This window comes from Panthera uncia (genome assembly GCF_023721935.1).
Source record: "Panthera uncia isolate 11264 chromosome B3 unlocalized genomic scaffold, Puncia_PCG_1.0 HiC_scaffold_1, whole genome shotgun sequence".
NCBI lineage: Eukaryota > Metazoa > Chordata > Mammalia > Carnivora > Felidae > Panthera > Panthera uncia.
The window spans coordinates 83,447,917-83,468,254 of NW_026057582.1; the positions used below are offsets into that span (position 1 = coordinate 83,447,917).

Consider the following 20,338-nt stretch of genomic DNA (forward strand, 5'->3'; position numbering starts at 1 on the left):
GGGGGTGGGAGGGAGGGGAGAGTGGGTGATGGGTATTGAGGAGGGCACCTTTTGGGATGAGCATTGGGTGTTGTATGGAAACCAATTTGACAATAAATTTCATATATTGAAATAATAATAATAATAAATAAAAATAAAAAGAACCTAAAGAATGAATATAGGAGTTCCTCTTCTGTCACTGCCACTAGCCCTCTTCCTACAGACTGAATTAAAACACACATACAAAACATTGGTTTGAAGGCATGAGAAAGCTACTGAGGCAGTGGAGAATTATGGAGTCAAGATCCAGGAAACAAAGTCCAGAGAGGAAAGCCTAACACGTGATACATGTCCTTCCAAAAGGTGCTGATCATTTCCAAAAGTTCCAGTTGTGAAGCTAAGAAATTAAACAGAATATTGTTTTAAGAGATACAGTGCCTACAGAACAAAAACTGTAGTTTAAGGAAGAAGGATTCTGATAACCACCCACCTCCCTGGTCTTAAGATAAGAATCACAGGATACATACCCATGGGTAGTAAAAGTCAATTAAATATAGACTTGCCTTAACAAGTACTGAATCCCAGCTATGAATCATCTCAATTCCTGACTAGCTTAAGGGGGGACTTTTGGATTGTTAGTGCCCCCCCCCCAATTACTAGTGGCAAAACAAACAAAACAAACACAAAATGCCCAACCCCAAACACCTATAAATCCACAATCTGGAAGAAGAAAACAGAGCCCACAATGACCTCTACAATCATTCCTATATAATGTCTGGTATACAGTAAAAACATAAACAAACAAAATGTACAAAATATACCCAGGTATATAGAAAGATTAGACAATATGACTGAAAACCGGTATGAGAAACACGTACAAGAAATAAACACAGAGGAGATCCTGACAATGAAATATCAAAAGAACACTTTTTAAAAAGATGCTAATTTGTTCCTGGAATTAAAAGATAAGCTAGAGAATTTCAGGGGTGTATGAAAAATTATAAATACCAAAGAGAATTTCCCCAACCGGAAAATACAGTAACTAACACTAAGAATTCAATTATGGGTTTAATAACAGATTAGATGCATCTAAGAGAGAATCAGTGAAATAGATGATATAGGTCAGAAGGAAATATTTAGACGAAAGCATGGAGAAAGAAAAGAATGGGAAATTCACTTTTTCTGTTGTATCTCTAGGTATAATTTCCTTTCAAAGTGCTTCTTGGACCTGTAGCTTGATGTTTATTGTTGTTTTGAAAACTTTCAGCCACAACGAAGTAAAAATATACAGGAAGAAATGAAGATCAATGAAAACACTGAATACGTGAGTAATATAAATAAATCTAAATAAATTTAAAATGTATAGATGATAATAAAATGCTTGGTGGGGTTTGAAAGATAAAATATTTACAATAGCACGTAAGTCTAGAGAAGGGGAATGTAGTTAAAGTATACTAAAGCCCTTTTACTATCTGGAAAGCAGTAACAGTATTAATTTATACTACTTTTTAAAAAATCGGGGCACCTGGGTGGCTCAGTTGGTTAAGCATCCGACTTGGGCTCAGGTCATTATCTCCCAGTTCGTGGGTTGAAGCCCCACGTCGGGCTCTGTGCTGACAGCTCAGAGCCTGGAGCCTGCTTCTGTGTCTCCCTCCTTCTCTGCACCTCCCCTGCTCATGCTCTGTCTCTCTCAGCAATAAATAAATGTTAAAAAAAAATTTTTTTTAAATCAAGGATACATGTTCCTTGATTCCTGGGTATCTACTAAAAAATAAAATGAATATATAATTAGTATATTCCAAAAAGAAATTACTAATTCCAAAAAGGAATGAGTAGTAAAATATAATCAATCCAAAGGACACAAGAAAGAAGAAAAAGGAAAGTTGTAGAAGAAGAAAGAAAACAGTAAGGAAGATTTAAACTCCATGTGTCAGTAACTACATTAAAAGCATAAATGCTCCGGGGCGCCTGGGTGGCTCGGTTGGTTAAGCGTCCGACTTCGGCTCCGGTCATGATCTCACAGTTTGTGGGTTCAAGCCCCGCGTCGGGCTCTGTGCTGACCGCTCAGAGCCTGGAGCCTGTTTCAGATTCTGTGTCTCCCTCTCTCTGACCCTCCCTGTTCATGCTCTGTCTCTCTCGGTCTCAAAAAAATAAATAAACGTTAAAAAAAAAAAAAAAAAAAGCATAAATGCTCCAAATAAAGGCAGGAAAAAAAACCTTAAATGGAAACAGAATGGTTAAATGAGAAAGCGATACCATATACAAACCAGAAGAAAGCTGATCTATTTAATACCAGAAAGAGCAGATTTAAGGCAAAAAGTCTTAACAAGAGGGATTTCATAATAATAAAAGGTTCAATTCACCAGTAAGACAAAGTAACTGTAAACTTGTATACAACTCACAGTCTCAAAGTAAAGAAGCAAAATAGAACAGAAATGAAAAAATCCTTAATTGTGGCAAATTTTAACATACTTCTTTCAGTCAGTAATTGAAGAGGCAGACCAAAAAATCAGTAAAGATACAGAAGAACTTAAAAAACCTAACCTAACCAACACACACAGAACGCTGCACTCAACAACTGCACAATACTTATTTTCAAACAGATATAGGACATTATTATAAACACTGACCATATGGTGGGAAAGGAAAGTTCAAAAGATTTCAATGGATCAAAATCACACAAAGCCTAATTTCTTATCACAGTGGGTTTAAACTGTAAATTAGTAACAAAAAGATATCTAGTAACAAAAAGATTCCTCTGTTTGGAAATTAAGAACCACACTTAAAAAAATTTTTTTGTTTTAATTTTTACTTTTGAGAAAGATAGAGACGGAGTGCAAGAAGGGGCAGGGGCAGATAGAGAGGGAGACAGAATCTGAAGCATGCTCCAAGCTCTGAGCTGTCAGCATACATCCTGACGCACAACTCGAACTCACAAACCACGAGATCATGACCTGAGTCGGATGCTTAACCAACTCAGCCGCCCAGGCACCCCAGGAACTACTTTTAATTAAGCCATGAATCAAACAAAACTTGCAACATAAGCTAGAAATTATATTGAATTAAAGATTAATGAAAATGTGACACATCAAAACTTTGGATAGCTACAGTCATGCACAAGAAGATATTAATACCTTTAAGGACACTTACTGGAAAAAGCTAAAAATCAAGCATCTAAGCTCCACTTAAGATGTTAGAAAAAGAAAAACGTTCACAAAAGAGCAGACAAAAGTAATTTTTAAAAAAAGCAGAGATGAATGAAATAGAAACACACAAAATAGCCACTTTCAGGAATGAAAATGGTACATTATAGAAAAAACATAAATCATATTTCATGGGGAAAAAGAGGAAGCCTATGGTCATACTAGAATCTTAAAACAAGTGTTGCTCAGATACCTGTCACATAAAATAAATATTCAGATGCTATCATCATACGCCTAAGTATCTTTTGAATGTAAACTAACTATAAACTTGAGTACAGTCTACATTTAACTATGTTCTGCAGGGAGGTGGACACATTTCTGGACAACCTAAAGGAGCAATGGAAATTGAAGCAATGAATCAATATAAAAGAGACCATCAAACCTTTTCTGTAAGCAAATAACAACTATATGTGTTTAAATTTCATATCCCATTTGTTATGAAATATTCTTTTTAAATCAACAGTTTAAAAACAGAAAAGCTATTTTTAGCTCGTAAGCTGAACAAAAACAACAAAATAACAGGTACCAGATTTCTCAATAAAATACAGAATGCGTTAGCAATTCCACTCCTAGATATATACCAAAAGAACTGAAAACAGGACAGGTGTTCAAATAACAACCTGTAGATGAATGTTCCTAACAGTATTATTAACAACAGCCAAAGGTGGACACAATCCAAACATCCATTGAGAGATGAATGGATAAACAAAATATAGTTTGTCTAGATAATTAAATACTATTCAGTCATAAAAAGGAATGACATGCTGACATGTGCTATAACATGGATGAACTTTGAAAATATTATGCTAAGTGAAAAGAAGCCAGATTTAAAAAACAAAACAAAACAAAACTAAAACCACCTACTATATGATTCCAGTTACATGAAATATCCAGAATAAGCAAATACAGAGACAGAAAGTGAATTTGCGGTAGCCAGTGGTTGGAAGGAAAGGGGAATAGGGAGTGACTGCTTAATGGGGAAGAGGTTTCTGTTTGGGATGATGAAAAAATTCTGCAATCAGACAGCATCCATCATTGCACCACACACCATAAATGTACTTATTACTACTAAACTGTATACTTTACAGGGGCACATTTTATGTATGTGTGGTTTTTGGTTTTTTTTTTTAAGTATACTTTATTCACGGAACGCCTGGGTGGCTCAGTCGGTTAAGCGTCTGACTACAGCTCAGGTCATGATCTCACAGTTCGTGAGTTTAAGCCCCACACTGGACTCTGCTGACAGCTTAGTCTGGAGCCTGCTTCAGATTCTGTGACTCTCTCTCTCTGACCCTCCTCTGCTTGCGCTATGGCTCTCTCTCTCAAAAATAAACATTAAAAGAAACAAAAAACAAAAAACAGCACACTTTACACCCAACATGGGGCTCAAATTCATGACCCTGAGATCCAGTTGGATGTTTAGCAAGTGATTGAGCCAGGTGCACCCATATATGTGCTTTTTATCACAATTTTTAAAAAATGAGACAAAAAAAAAAAAAACAGTGGCAACTAAAATAGGCCCAAAGGCTTATTCAAAAGTAAGCTCAACATGAACATGAAAGCTCGGTTCCAGGCAGAGGCATAAAATCAAAGGACAGGTATCAATGACATAAGTAGTTTGACATTGCCATCTAATGGTCAGTAAAGTTAATACTGAAAACTTAGGTGGTTTGGTGGAAATTTTTTTTTTTTAATGTTTTTATTTATTTTTGAGACAGAGCATGACCAGGGGAGGGGCAGAGAGAGAGGGAGACACAGAATCTGAAGCAGGCTCCAGGCTCTGAGCTGTCAGCACAGAGCCTGATGCAGGGCTCGAACTCATGGACTGTGGGATCATGACCTGAGCTGAAGTCAGACGCTTAACTGACTGAGCCACCCAGGCGCCCCTGGTAGAAATTTTTAAGACTGAGTTTTTCAAGTCCTGATTGTTGAACATGTACTGGAAAAGAAAAAAAAAAATGAATAAATGAAGAAAAAAAGCAGCTCCATATTCCATATAGCAAACAACTCTAGAGAAAATATTCAACAAACTACCTTAGAATGATCTCATCTCCTCCTTACAAATTTAAAAATGAGTCAACCAATGGGGCATCTGGGTGGTCACTCAGTTGGACACCCTACTCTTGATCTTATTAGTTCAGGTCATGATCTTGGGGTTGGTGAAATTGAGCCTGGCATGGGGTTTTGCACTCTCAGTGCTTGATTCTCTCTCTCCTTCTCTCTCTGCCCCTCTCCTGCTCACAGGCTCTCAAAATAAATCAACTAAAAAATAAGTGAAATGAAATGAAATAAAAATGAGTCGGGGCACCTGGGTGGCTCAGTCAATTAAGCTTCCAACTTTGGCTCTGGTCATGGTCTCGCAGTCCGTGAGTTCAAGCCCCGCGTCGGGCTCTGTGCTGACAGCTCAGAGCCTAGAGCCTGCTTCAGATTCTGTGTCTCCCTCTCTCTCTGCCCCTCCCCCACTCATGCTCTGTTTCTATCAAAAATAAATAAATGTTTAAAAAAATAATAATATTAAAAATAAAAATGAGTCTACCATGTTAAAAGCTATACACTTAATGTGCCTTGTAAATAGTTTCTAACTACAATTGAGGCAATAAGGTGCAGCCATAGCCACAAAGGTATCCCAAAGTGGAATACCCCGCATGTCTCCTTATTCCTTACAACGCTTAAGCCAGAAAAACATCAGACTCCCACATCCACCCTATCCTGTGTCCTTTTAAATTGAATGGAACCCATGATTATGGACACCCCAAATCAGACAGATCATATCAATAATTTTTTTTAAAGAAAATTTTAAGTTTATTTACTTATTTTGAGAGAGAGCAAGTGCAAGCAGGGGGAGGGACAGAGAGAGGGAGAGAGAGAGAATCAAAAGTAGGCTCCATGCGCTGTCAGTGTGGAACCCAATGTGGGGCTCAATCTCACGAACCACAAGATCATGACCGGAGCTGAAATCAAGAATCCTCTGCTTAACTGACTGAGCCACACAGGTGCCCCTCAATAATTCCTGATATACAATCTCCATAAAATCCTCTTTACCATGAAACTTCATTATCATTATGTCACTTTAGGGACAGAACACATAGTTACCTAATTTCCCCATTTTTACTTGCAAACACTATAATAAACCCTACCTGTTCTTTTCTTTTTCTTTAAATGTTTGTTTTTGAGAGAGAGAGAGAGAGAAAGAGAGCAAAAGCAGGGGAGGGGCTGAGAGAGAAAGAGGGAGACCCAGAATCCAAAGCAGGCTCCAGGCTCTGAGCCGTCAGAACACAGCCCAATGCAGGGCTCAAACCCACAAACCTTGAGAACATGACTGAGCCACTCGGCACCTCTACCCATTCTTTCTTATATCCCAATAACTTTCCACAATTAAAACCTGTTTAATAAATCTTGTTCACATCTTAACCAACTTAATACAACATACTTCCCTATTGATCACTTCTGACCTCGATCTTACTATCTTTCTTACTATCTAAACTCAGGCTAAAGATCTGACTTTGGAGTAATGAGAAAATACATTATTTATGAATATATTGGGAGGGGATATGACAATGTCATAAATTATAGGGTATGTGCCCTGATGATATGATTTGCCAAAATCTACGTTAAACCAGCAAGGTAGATATTTTCTACTATGGCAGTTTGACCAGGAGCATCAATCCATGTGCCTAAACCAACAAATCATTCAAACTGGACTTTGGCTTTCTCACTTATGAAACAAAAGGATGTAATATGCTCTCTTACTGCTCCCATCAGTTACTTTCAAATGGAACAATGCAATGTATGCATTCCAAAGCACTTTGGAAAAAATGCAAGAAACTAAAAATTCTTATAAACAATTTAAACAAGTAAGGCAGAAAAAGAAAAGTCACAAAGTTTAAAGAGCAAAAGAAATTTTTGCTGGATTGATTTTTACCTTAAATTTAGGAACAAATCTTGTAAACTCCTGGTGCCAATTGTTAAGTGTAGAAGCAGGTGAAATTATTAAGAAAGGTCCCCAGATGTTCTCTCTCTGAAAGAGAAAAAATGGGTCAGCTAACTGCAGAAAAACTGAAGATATTTAGTTCAAAATTATAATTAACAAGAGCAGTTTAAGAATCCATAATACTTTATAACAAGAAAAATGGTGTCTAGATCCCACATTTGCATATTCAGTAGTAATAGCCTATGTTAATAACAACACATGGAAGGAATCTGCTCAGAAAAAAACTTGGGAAAAAATACCAAGCAATTACTCCCAACTCCCACCACTTAAAGGTCCTAATTTATATCACTGACAAAGCACTTACTACATCCTGACTTGTATGTGCTGCTTTCCCCTATACTAGATAACAATTTTACTAGTATTGGAGTTTTTGCTTTTCTCAAAATGTTTCTACACTTATTTTCACTTAATTCTCATAGAATTCCTCTAAGTAGGTATTATCCCCAAGTTGCAGAAGTAGAAACTAAACCTCAGAAAATTAAAGTGAAGTCAAAGTAAAAAAGATGAGGTGAATGCTCAAGTTTACATTCTCAGTAAACAGAGTTAAGATGTGAACTTGGGTCTTCTGGTCTAACCACCATTCCTTTGCCATTATTCTAATGATTGTGGACAGGGGGTGAGGGGCATTATTTCCAACCACACACTCTCAAAAACTGTTCCAGTCTTGAAAACCTAAATGTTTCACCACACTATGTCACCTTGTAATGACCTTGAAGGCAAGGAGTAAGTCCTATAGTCCTGGTATGCTACAAAGCATGACATAATGCTTGATAATGGCTGATTCTCACCCCAGAATCTAGAGTGGGGAAGACAAAGACTGCATCTACCCACCTCAGCCAGATGGGCCAGGAGGGCAATACTCTGTACTGTTTTGCCAAGACCCATTTCATCTGCAAGAATGCCATTAATGCCCTGGAAAAAAAAATACACATAGTCAGTACCTCTCACATTCCATCACACAGGGGTTCAACATACTGTCCCCAAAAACTAACCAAACTATTAGACTTGTTTAAACAAAAATGACTAGAAATATCATTTCAGCACTATTACCCACTGCTTGTAATGATTCCTTTTGTCAACTCTATAGCTACAACTATGAATTATGATACCTGAGGTGATATCATGAGTTGAATAACAGGCCAAAGCCAGTTTTCCAGCAAATATAATCCAGGCAAAAAAACACAAACAATCAGGTTACCAAGACCACTTCAGGCAAACTATGTACACGATACAAATATTCTCAAACAAAATTTCAGGTTAAAAATATAGAAACATCTTTCTGACTCCTGTCAGTCAATGAAACTTTTTAAAAGGGATGAAATTTAAAACATTATCTTGTGTCCATTTCGCAATACTCTGAACCAATGATATTAGAAAAACGCGTAACAAAACAGAGTGGGTATGACACAGTTCTAAACTTCACCTGCTCATACAGATTTGCCAGCCAATTCATGCCTTTCAGCTGGTAGCCTTTTAATTTGCCATTAAAAATGGTAGGTTGTGGAATATCTTCACCAGCTCGGATAGATGGGTTTGCCAGGCTGTAACTCTCCCCAAACCCAGTACCAGACTTGTTTGCTGCCCGGAGGGCAGCTGCTCGACTTTCTTTTGCATCTTCATCAAATGACCTTGTCTGGAAAATAAAAACATATTAGAAGAAAAACATAAGAGGGAAAAATGGAATTCAAATCAAATTCATAATGACAATATATCTATTGTGTGGTAACTGGAACAAAATTTCTAATAATATTATGTAATATATTATGTATCTAGAACGATATATGAAACATTACTATTTTAACAATTATATTAGAAGTTCTCTTATAATGAACAGACCTAAGCCATACTACATGATTACTCACTTCATCAAGGAATTTGTTAAAAATCTGACATAAAATTTCTTTGGTTGGGGTTGGTGAGAAGGTCAACTTTGTATCTATCCTGACCTAGACCCTGTTAAATAGGGTTCCTATGCAGTATATTCTTTACTTTCTTTACTTATTTTAATTCAATCTAACTGCCATATCCTTCTGATTTCATGAAATATCACTACATCATGAATAAGCAAGCTATTACTAAGGTTTGAAAGAAGGTCCTAACTTAGCAGTTTTCTTAAGGCAATGGTATAGCTCTCTTAACAAGCACCAGTATGGTCTTCTTCACTAAACAACCATGATGCATTTCACACTCTATTACCCATGATTACTCAAGAGGACAAAAAAATAGGTATACTATCCTCGCTTCAATCAACACACTCCTAAAGCTCACACACAAGTGAATGCTTATTTTCCACCCTTCCTCAATTATTCCTATTGTTCTAAATGGAGACATAACCCACACCCAACACATAGTCACGTACATATACACACATCTGCCAGTGTTTCTCACTGGAAATAGGAATAAACCGAAAGGAAAATCACCCAAATGAAAGGTTGTGGGGTATTTCCAGAGCGCATAATAGGTTCTTTTCATTTGTAAGACTCACCCGAGCTTGATGAATATGGTAAGCATTTTCAGCATTCTTCAGGGCCTGGGCTTTGAAATGGTTACTATCTGAAAAGGAAAACTTATAGATTATCGCAAGTCATTAATTGATCTCCTTCAAAGTTGCAATTCACATTGACACTGTCAATCCCTAACTCCCCCAACCTACTCATCCCTAAATTCACAGAGGGTGAGAGAACAGAAAGGCTCAAATTACATGACAAAGGTTAGGACTTAGAAGTGGCAATGAAGGCAGAGGGGTGCCATGTCTCTAGTAGCTAAAGCCAGCTCACAGAAACCACCTGAGCTCCAGGCTCCCAATCCTGGGTTTTTTGCACAAAGCAATGCCAAAGCAAAGCAAAGCATAACAATAGGGATTAAAAACTGTGATAGATTTCTGCTGGGTGAAACTATCCCCAAAGAAGAAATCAAGACATGTGTAACCCCTAAGACCCATGCAGGAACGCTCATTCTTTTTATTCTGAGCTCAACATGATCTTTATCACTATTCTCTGTGAAATTACCCTCAAACTTCACCCCAATTCATCCCTCCCCCTGTGGACACAAAAATACCAAAACTGAACAGTCTCTTTCTCATGCTTGACTTATATCACCAAGAATCTTGTTAAGAGAGACATGATTTTCTCTGCTGAGACATGTTCACTGAATTCTTCTGATTCAATAGCCTCCATTCCTACTAACAAATCAAAACATATAAAATATTCCCAAACTTATAAGATCATATAAACACACCCTTCCCTTTCCAAATTCTTTAATTAAAAAAAGTTATTTTGTATGTTGATTTTATTCATACTTTCCCTACTCCAGCACAATAAATTCCCCTTTACTAATCATTGCTTACCAATCAAGACAAAACTTGCAAGAAACCTTAGGTATGAAAAAATAGAGGGTACCCACTTCCTCTACCTCCTGACGCAGGACTCACCATAATCCTCCTGTGTGATGTTAACTACCACTCCTCCACCAATGTCAATCTGTCTTTGGGTAGAACTGTCTTCCAGTTTCCTTAAGATTTCTTCCTGGATTCCATCATGACCCATGTCTCGTTTACGACTCATGAAATGGGCATACAACTCTGTCTGGGTGATTAGGAAGTTCAGTTTTCGTTGTTGCCTCTTGGCCTAAAGGGAAAAAAGTTAGAAGTGAAAACAGAGTCAAATCATCAATCACATACAACAAGAGGTGATCAACAGAATTCATAAAATCTATATATAGTTTGCATACAATTCTTTTATAGATTCTTTACCTTTAGAAAACTAAGAATTGTTAACGCACAGTTTTATTATAACCAAGTCAGTGGTAATAAAAGCAAGGAATAGTCTTCACTTATATTTAATAACATATGTTTTGCTCTCATTTACAACATGAAATGTTTTCTCCATTAAGCTTCTGTTTCTAAAATGCTTATTTCTTTACTGTATCAATTTCCTAGAGTGGCGCAGAGATACCAACTAAACTCAACCAATGAGCTTTATTCCATAACCTAGGTGGTAGATACCTGTATATAGTTTTAGTATTGTAAAAAATGTAAACATGTCAAAAGATCTTTATCACCGAAAGTGAAAATAAGTGACTAGGGGCTATAAATTATTCTGAAAGTCAACCAGAAGATATTTAAGAATAAGATGACAAAGGAAGAAAATACTCCCAAAAACAATGTATAGTTCATCTGTGATGACCTATAAAATATGAATACAGATCAAATGCACATGTCACTACTCTGCATTAACTATTTTATAATAAAATTCGTATGAAGTAGAGTTGATTTACCCTTGGTCCACCTCCCCAAATGAAAAACAAAAATATAACAAGGAACTTAGCCAAGAAAAGAGACCAGTCCTAAGGTATGCTATATAAAACTATACTTTCTCTTTAAGGTTTTATAGTACTTGAGCCAGATTCAAATGAGAAGAAAATCTGAAAGAGAATTTGAGAGAAAATGGGAGTTATTTTTCATAATAAATACAGGTTTATTATAGCTAAAGTACTATCGAGAAAACCTTTCTAAATTAAAACAAAAAAGAGTAACACCTCCTTTACAACAGTCAACAACTACATGTTTAAATGAGCAAAGTAAATTAAAGGAACAATAAAGTTCCATCACAAATAGTTTTATTTCAAAGGTTCGGAGAAGGACATAAAACATAAACATGAATGAAACCCATCAGTTAATTATCAACCAAACTGAGAGAATGTTTCACAAACTTAGATCATACATACGTCTGGCCGCTTGCAAAACTTCAAGACCTACGACTCTCAAATGCCTATAAATTCACATGGAAGTATTCCATATAGCATCAAATGTTTACTAACACACTAATATGTTTATCTTGCATACAAAGATAAAAATTACCCACGAGACTTAAGAAACTTGGCAAAATCCATATTCGCCCTCAAAGACAAGATAAAAGATAAAAGATCAAGAGCTCAGAAGAGGCCACAGCTCTGCTTTGACACGAGTACTTACTGCCTATACCTGAAAGAAAAGATTCTCCCATCCCTTGATTGCCTTCTTTCTTCAGACCTCAATTTTCCCTGCTCACAACCAAACTGGTTTGCCAATGACAACACAATGACTTTGTCCTCCTACTTTCTCCTCTTGCTTCCCTGAACAATCTACTCACCTACATATTAGCTAACATCAGGCTTAGAGGAATACTGGCTGAAAGTTAAAACAGTGAAGCATGTAGGAGTGGGGGGATGGGTCTCAAAACTGGACGAGTTTGTCTATTGTTCTTATCTGGCCCTAAATTTGGCAACCAGCCCCGCTCTTCCAACAAGGAAGAAACTGCAGCCAGCACCTGGAACCAAGCCAAGATAAGCTGTAAGCTGTTTTCTTTCGTTCATCCCTATCCTTTTTCTTTCAATTTTTTTTTGGTCCACCAGAAATATAAAGAGGAATAAGGCTAAGAAAGAACAGAAAATCTTGGCGTACAAAGAGAGGTGAAGGCCGGAGAGAGGGCCTTACTGAGGGATAAAAACAGAATCATTTTACTGGACTAAAATTACTATCCTCAAAATTATGTCTTAAAATGTTTTTTTCCAATGATTTCATTACCTTACAATTTATGTAGTATACACCAATCTCTTGATATGGCTGAGCAATCAGGGTTTTCAAAATTTTATACTATTGCCCTACCTCCCGCATTTCCTCATCCAACTTGCGCTGCTCCAAGGCTTCCTTCTCTGCACGCTTTCGGTGTTCCTTCTCCACCTTCTCGTATTTCTTCCAGTACAGAAGCATCTCCTTGGTGAGGCGGCGGGCACGAGGCAAGGTCTCCTTACAGTTCTTTTGGGCCTGCAAGGCAGCTCGACGCACCTCCTTCATGCACTGGTGGGCAAGCTGCAGATGACAACAGCATTCTCACAAAGGAGAAGGACCCAACACCACGGCCAGTCTTCCCTTAGCTCTAAACCACAGCATTCCCGTCAGTTCAGTGCACACAGTCTTTCTACGACCACATCTCCTTTTGCCACAATGTGGTTAATGCCCCTGAACAGTACTAAGATCCAGACACAGACCCTGAGGTAATACATGGAATGAAAAATTTATACACATACTGGCACCTTAGATGGAAAGAAAGAAAAAAAAAAGTATAATGACCCGAGATGTGCTGGGAAGCTACAAAGTATTATTGTACACGTTAATGATAGTAGCGATTAATGCTTATTATATGCTAGGCACCACTCTAAGCCTAACATCATTAAACTAATTTATTTCTTCACATAAACTCTACAAAGTTGGTAGTACAGACATCCTCATTTTACAGATGAGGAAACTGAGGATGAGTGATTAGATTAGCCCAGGAAAACAGAACCAATAACATTACCTCATCTGATCTCAGAGATCTCAAAGGAAGTTGTGTTACTTCCCTCTAAAGGAAGGTATTAATATTACTAACCATCATTTCTTAGATAAAGAGACTGAGCACATGAACTGCCGAAGGAATTAAGAGCAGGCTATGGTCTCATTCAAAAAGGTTCAAATACCAGAAATGTGAGGAAGAGCAATTTTATTTATAAAATAGAGAACATTCAGAAATTCTCTTAGGTACTACTATAGTACCTAAGGTATTCTACCAGGTCACAAGAGACAAGAGCAGCAAACGGAGACATATTCCAACATAACAAAAAACGGGAAATATAAAACTACAATTTACCTTTCGGCTATTGGTGAGAAACAGGTTACGAGCTGAAGCTTTCTGCTTGTTGGCCTAAAATATTTAAAAACAATTATATCATTTAGGAGTCCTTTTGAAATAAGATTGTGTAGACTGACACTGTCTGTTATTCAACTCCTGAAGGGTTAAAGTCATCCAAAAGCACCAACTGAGAACCACACACAAAGCTACTAAAGCAGCATTAGGAAGAATAAGCTAGTGCTGTGGCTACCTTAAACAGAGTCTTCTGTATACTTTAGAAAGAATTTAAGTTATATTTCAGGCCTGAAGTGGAAAATGTAACAACATGCCCTAAACCCTAGCACCACACTAATACACACGGCTTTGCAGAGCCCATCTGCAAAGAAGCTGAGATAGCAGGCAATGACATACAGGAATTGTTACAACAGTAAACTAGCCTTCCAGTTTGTGTTTCTATCCTCCAACCAGAACAAATCTGCTGCCACTATTAATTTCTGCCAACACTTAAGCTTCACTAAGCTTCATCTTCTCTAACAAAAAATTCTAAGGCAGACCTAACACAAGATGACTCAGCACCCAACAAACCAGTCATGAGCTGATTCTGTCTTCCAATTCAGTTAAAACAAAAGAAGCTCAATAAAAAAACATGATTTCCCATGATGATCCAGTTGACATGGGAGAAGACATAGCACAGGCATACGTGAGTGACCGTTAAAGAGCTCTCCCCCTAAATCTGAAGAAACAGTGGGTACGAAGTTAGACGTCTTAAAAGCCATTTCTATAAAATTTGCATCTCAGATGATCTGCTTACAGGAATTTTTACGCCCTTTATCAAAACTTTCTCCTACTAATGCTTAAGCAGCTATTGCTACTTAAAAGACAAGAATCTTGGGGCACATGGGTGGCTCAGTCGGTTAAGCAGCCAACTTCGGCTCAGGTCATGATCTCATGGTCCGTGAGTTCAAGCCCTGCGTCAGGCTCTGTGCTGACAGCCTGGAGTCTGCTTCAGATTCTGTGTCTCCGTCTCTCTCTCTCCTCCTCTGCTCACAATGTTTCTGTCTCTCAAAAAATGAATTAAAACGTTAAAAAATTAAAAAAAAAAAAAAAAGACAAGAATCTCAAATATTCCTATGGAATTCTTGATCATAGGAAGGGCATCATGTTTTAAAAATTATTTTTATTTGGGGTGCCTGGGTGGCTCAGTCGGTTGAGCGTCTGACTTCAGCTCAGGTCATGATCTCACAGTTCATAAGTTTGAGCCCCACGTAGGGCTCTGTGCTGACAGCTCGGAGCCTGGAGCCTGCTTCTGATTCTGTGTCTCCCTCTCTCTGTCCCTCTCCCCCTCACACTCTCTTTCTTTCAAAACTAAATAAACATTTAAAAAAATTAAAAATTATTTTTATTTTTTTAAGTAATCTCTACACCCAATGTAGGGCTTGAACTCAAGACCCTGAGATTAAGAGTTGCATGCTGTACCCACTGAGCCAACCAGGCACCCTAGATGGGCATCATTTTGAAGTCTATTCACCAGGTACAAAGAGGATTTCCCTATAACTTCTCTCATCAAGAATGTTCTTCTCTCCAAAAATACTTATTAATTGGCACGGGGTGGGGGGGTGGGGAATGGTAATTGTTAAGAAGCACAAACATACCAAGGGATCGAAGCTAATACCATCAAATTGGAACAATGGGTCATGTGCCTCCCAATGTGACATATCAAGAAGGATATATCACTCCTTTGGTAATCCTGCCCAAAATGAATAACCCACATCTAATCATGAAGAATCATAACTCAAATTCAGAAACACTGTACAAAATAATAGCCCTATACTCTTCAAAAATAAAAACGTTATGAAAAATGAAGGCTGAGAAACTATGTCAGGTTTAAAGGAGATTAAAGAGATGTGACAACTAAATGAAACATGTACTTCTAGATTGGATCCTGGATTCAATCAGGAAAAAAAAGCCCCAACCTTTATAGACAACTGATGAAATCTAAATATGGTCTGTGGATCAGATAATAATCTTTATAACTGTATTGTGGTTCTGTATGACAGAATGTCTTTTTTCTTAGGAAACACACATTGAATTACTACAAGGAAGTTCAGTACAAAGTGTCAAACTAACCCTCAAAATGGGTGAGAAAAAAGTATGCATTTATGTAACAAAAGCAAACAAAGCAAACATTGCTAAATATGAGTAAAGGATACATGGCAGTTCCTTGCATTACTCTTGCCATATCATTTTAAAACATTTTGTTTTGAAACAATTTTAGACTTACAGAAAAGTAGCAAAAAATAATACAGAGTTCCCTTATATTGCTCCTGCTGCTTTTCCTCATTTAGCATCTTACATAACTTGAATACAATTATTTTAAATGTTTATTTATTTATTTTGAGAGAAAGAGAGCATGAGCAGGGGAGGGGCAAAGGGGGAAACAAAGAATCCCAAGCAGGCTCCCCACTGTCAGCAAGGAGCTCCACAGGAAATACAGGATCATGACCTAAGCCAAACAAGAGTTGGATGCTTAACTGAATGAGCCACTACTCAGGTGCCCCACAGAATACAATCACAGTAAAACCCAGGATTGAGAGTAACTTGCTCTACAAGTGTGCCACAAAATGAGCAAACGTTTCTAATAATTTTAACTTGATAAATGAGTGATGTCTTGCAATACAAGTAGTGCGAGATGTCGAACATCACATGATCATAAGTGAACCAATGGATCTTCTCTCTCTCGCTCTGTCTTTGTGGGATTGGGGGTGACTGTCTCCCATACTCGGATGTTCAGTCTCAGGCCACAGTGTTTGATAGAAATCATCAATTTTTTAGAATGCTGGAAGGTGCTCACACCTGGCACTAGTTTCTTTGTCACTTCAAAGCACTTATGGACAGTCCTTTGCTTTTCCAAACAAGAGTACGCTTAGGAATGCTTTGCTTCATTTTAGGTCAGGCTGCCTACATATATAGACCCTTTCCTATGCTGCCTAATTGCCAGTTACATTAAATACAGTATATGAGTTTATTATTATTGTACTGTAGTCAACATCCATGCAAGCATATACGATGGCCCCCGTGCAGAAAAAGATTCCATTGAGCCAAGAGACAGCAGTGATTCTATTAGTGATAGTGAAAGTAGTCCTACACAATAACCTTGTCTCTTGTCTCCCTGAAACCAGCCACAAAGGCTTTCAAAGGCAAGTGCAGGTTAATTTATTTTTCTTTATATTTTGTATTTTATTATTTTGTATTATATTACAGCATTGTAGTTAATTTTATACGAATATTTTTGGGTTATGGAACGAATCATTTGAGTTTCCGTTATTTCTGTGCTCGCTTCAGCAGCACATATACCATTATTTCTTATGGGGCAATTCACTTTGACATACAAGTGCTATGGATTACAAGCATGTTTCCAGAACAAATTATGCTCGCAAACCAAGGTTTGACTTTATTAAGAAAGGAAAATAACACTGGTAAAATATTAATTAAACTACAAGTCTTATCTGGACGTCAACAATTTTTCCACTAAAATCCTTTTCCTGTTCCAGGATCCCACAATGTATTTAGTTGCTTTTCTCCTCAGTTCTCTTCCTGCATATATAACATTCTTCAATCTTTTTCTCATGTCCTTGACACTTTTGAAAGGCACCAATCAGTTATTTTGTAAAATCTCCCCCAAAGTTTGTGATTTTCTGATGTTTTCTCATGATTGGAATGACATTACACATTTTGGCAAGAATACCCCAGAAACGACATGTTCTTCTCAGGGCATCAAATTAAGTTCACAATATCAAAATTTCTATTACTAGTGTTACTTAGATCTTTTGGTTAAAGTAGATTCTACCACCTTACCATGGTAGTAACTACCCATGATTATCACTATCTTTCTTTTTGTGCTGAGATGTATATGCTGGGGAGATGCTTTCAGTATGTGCAAGCTCTGGTTCTCCTGTATCTTTCGTCCTCTGATTTTAGCCTTCATCAATGGATCCAGTCTGCAACAATTATTACCATGGTATTTGTGTTAATGATGATTCTCTACTTCTTTCTGTCCTATTAACTAGAATTCTACTGCAAGGAAGAGTTGTTCCTTCTACCTTACCTGTTTTCTTATTTAATTATTTATAACAGTATGGACTCACTGATATTTCTTTTATTCTATGTGTTAAAATTCAGTATTATTATTATCGATTTCATTGCTCAATTATTTTAACTTTGGTGATGAAGAGCCCCTTCAGATTGGCTCCTGTATTCTTCTGACAATCCCCCACTTCCACCTTTCTTCAAGTACCTCCTTAACTTTATTAGAGAATAAAAAGTGTTGAGAAATCAAGATCTGGGAACTAGGTAACTTAATTGTTACTGGGATATCACTGCGTCTAGGCACTCTCTGCAAAGAGCTAGCTAGAAATTAAGTATATATGCATACTAACCTATGCACACACACACAACTATATTTCTGTACACATCTATCTGTGTGTGTGTGTGTGTGTGTGTGTGTGTGTGTGTGTGTACTGAGAGCTCTGACTCCAATCAAATTTCAAAGGCTTCACTTTAAATGTTTCCAACAGCGAGAAACTGGCTGTCATCTACAACATATTTACTTATTTGTTCAATTCTAGTACACATACAGAGTAGTTTCAAAATTCTAACCCATTCTTTTGTAAGAAACACTTACTATGTCAATCATAGCATTTACGTACAGTTCTTTTGGTCTCCAGCCTTACATATCAAGTCAAAATACTGATTTCCTCAGTTACTTCAGGGAGTCCTTTTCTTCCCCAATCCCTGCAACTTGATTATATATTACTCATTTCTGATACAGTTAACATTTGTTCTTGACTTTTTTTAAATTTTATTTATTTTCAGAGACACCATGTGTGTGCACGAGTGGGGGAGGGGCAGAGAGAACTAGGAAAGAGAATATCCAAAGCAGGCTCCACAGTATCAGCACAGAGCCTGGACACTAGGCTCAAAGTCACGAACCATGAGACCAGAACCTGAGCCAAAACCAAGAGTTGGACACTCAACTGAGTGAGCTACCCAAGCACACCATTTGTTCCTGTTTTTATTCCACTTTGCCCAAATATCCCCTCAACCTAATTCCCTTCCCACACCCTGACTGGTTTCAATTGTTTTATTATCAGTGTATATGAGGAGTATATGAAACATTACCATGATTTTCAAAGTCAGCCCTACATACAAAACGATGTACTCAAAGACTGCCCCTCATCCCTGCTAACCTGCTCCCATTCCTTCCTTTCTTTCTACATTTTTACCACCTGCCCACTATAAGAAATCAACACTTTAATTTCAGGCTTATCCTTCTTGAATGTCTTTTGCATGAATGAGAATTTGTGTATTTTCTTATATTCCTGTTTTGCTTATATGAGAGGTAAATACTATAGATACCTGCTTTTGTTTTGCTTTTCTCACTTAACACTATGTCTTTATCCCATGTCACTTCAGAAAGGTCTTCCTCATTATTTCTTTTTAACAGCAGCATAACAATCCACTGTGTATATCTACCAGAGTTCAATTCAAGCCCCATGTATAGGCATTAAAGTTGTTTATTTTGCAATTAAAAATAATGCTGTAATGAGTAACTTTGTTTACATTGTATAGTTGCAGGTTTAGCCTCAGCATAATTCCTAGAAGTGGAAGTGCTGGTTTGAAAGGTAACTGCATATGGAGATTATTAGGTATTGCCAATTTACGCTCCAGAATAATGCTCTCTGATTTGCACTTCTAGCAGCAATGTAAAAAAGTGTCTGTTTCCCCATAGCCTTCTTAAGAGAATGTGTTATCATATTTTCCAATTTTTGCCATTGTGATAAGTGAAAAATGGTATCTAGGTGTTATTTTAGACTACTCTAATTATGAGACTTTGAACCTTTTTAATATTTAAGAGCCATTTTTATATCTTTCTTTGTGAATTGTCTATTCCCGTCATTTTACTTGCCTACTGAATTTGTGGTTCTTTGGCTCTCAATTTTCAAAAGTTCTTTATATACTAGAGATACGAGCCCTTTGTGACAATGTAAATAATCTTTCCCACTTTGTCAGCTCTCTTTTGTCATGAAAAAATTTATTTGTATTTAGTCAAATTTACAAATGTTTTCTTTCATTGCCTCTGGATGTTGAGTCATACTTTTGCTGAGCCAAGGTTAAATAGGAATGTAATCCTTTTCCTCTAGTATTTGTATGATTTCATTTTTTATACTAAGAACCTTAATATGTTCAGAGTATATGTGTGAGAAACAGATCTACTTTTATCTTTTTCCAAATGGCTACCTAGTTGTTCCAGCACCATTTTTTAAAAAGTTTATTAGTCTAGGGGCACCTGGGTGGCTCAGTCAGTTAAGCATCTGATTCTTGATTTTGCGCTCAGGTCATGATCTCACGGTTCATGAGACCGAGCCCCATGTCAGGCTTGGTGCTAACAGTGTGGAGCCTGCTTGAGATTCATTCTCTCTCTCTCTCTCTCTCTCTCTCTCTCTCTCTCTCTCTCTCTC

At 37.3% G+C, this 20,338-nt stretch overlaps 1 protein-coding gene across 1 annotated transcript in view; it reads right to left on the minus strand.

Annotated features, from left to right (window-relative positions):
* The window catches only part of INO80 (INO80 complex ATPase subunit), a 134,087-nt gene that overhangs the window by 74,889 nt on the left and 38,860 nt on the right, over positions 1-20,338 (minus strand). The window contains exons 8-14 of the mRNA XM_049613385.1: positions 13,839-13,892; positions 12,818-13,021; positions 10,604-10,799; positions 9,659-9,726; positions 8,597-8,806; positions 8,005-8,085; positions 7,105-7,200 (exon numbers count right to left, since the gene is read on the minus strand). Of these exons, the coding sequence (XP_049469342.1) occupies positions 7,105-7,200; positions 8,005-8,085; positions 8,597-8,806; positions 9,659-9,726; positions 10,604-10,799; positions 12,818-13,021; positions 13,839-13,892 (909 nt within the window). The remainder of the gene's footprint in view (positions 1-7,104; positions 7,201-8,004; positions 8,086-8,596; positions 8,807-9,658; positions 9,727-10,603; positions 10,800-12,817; positions 13,022-13,838; positions 13,893-20,338) is intronic.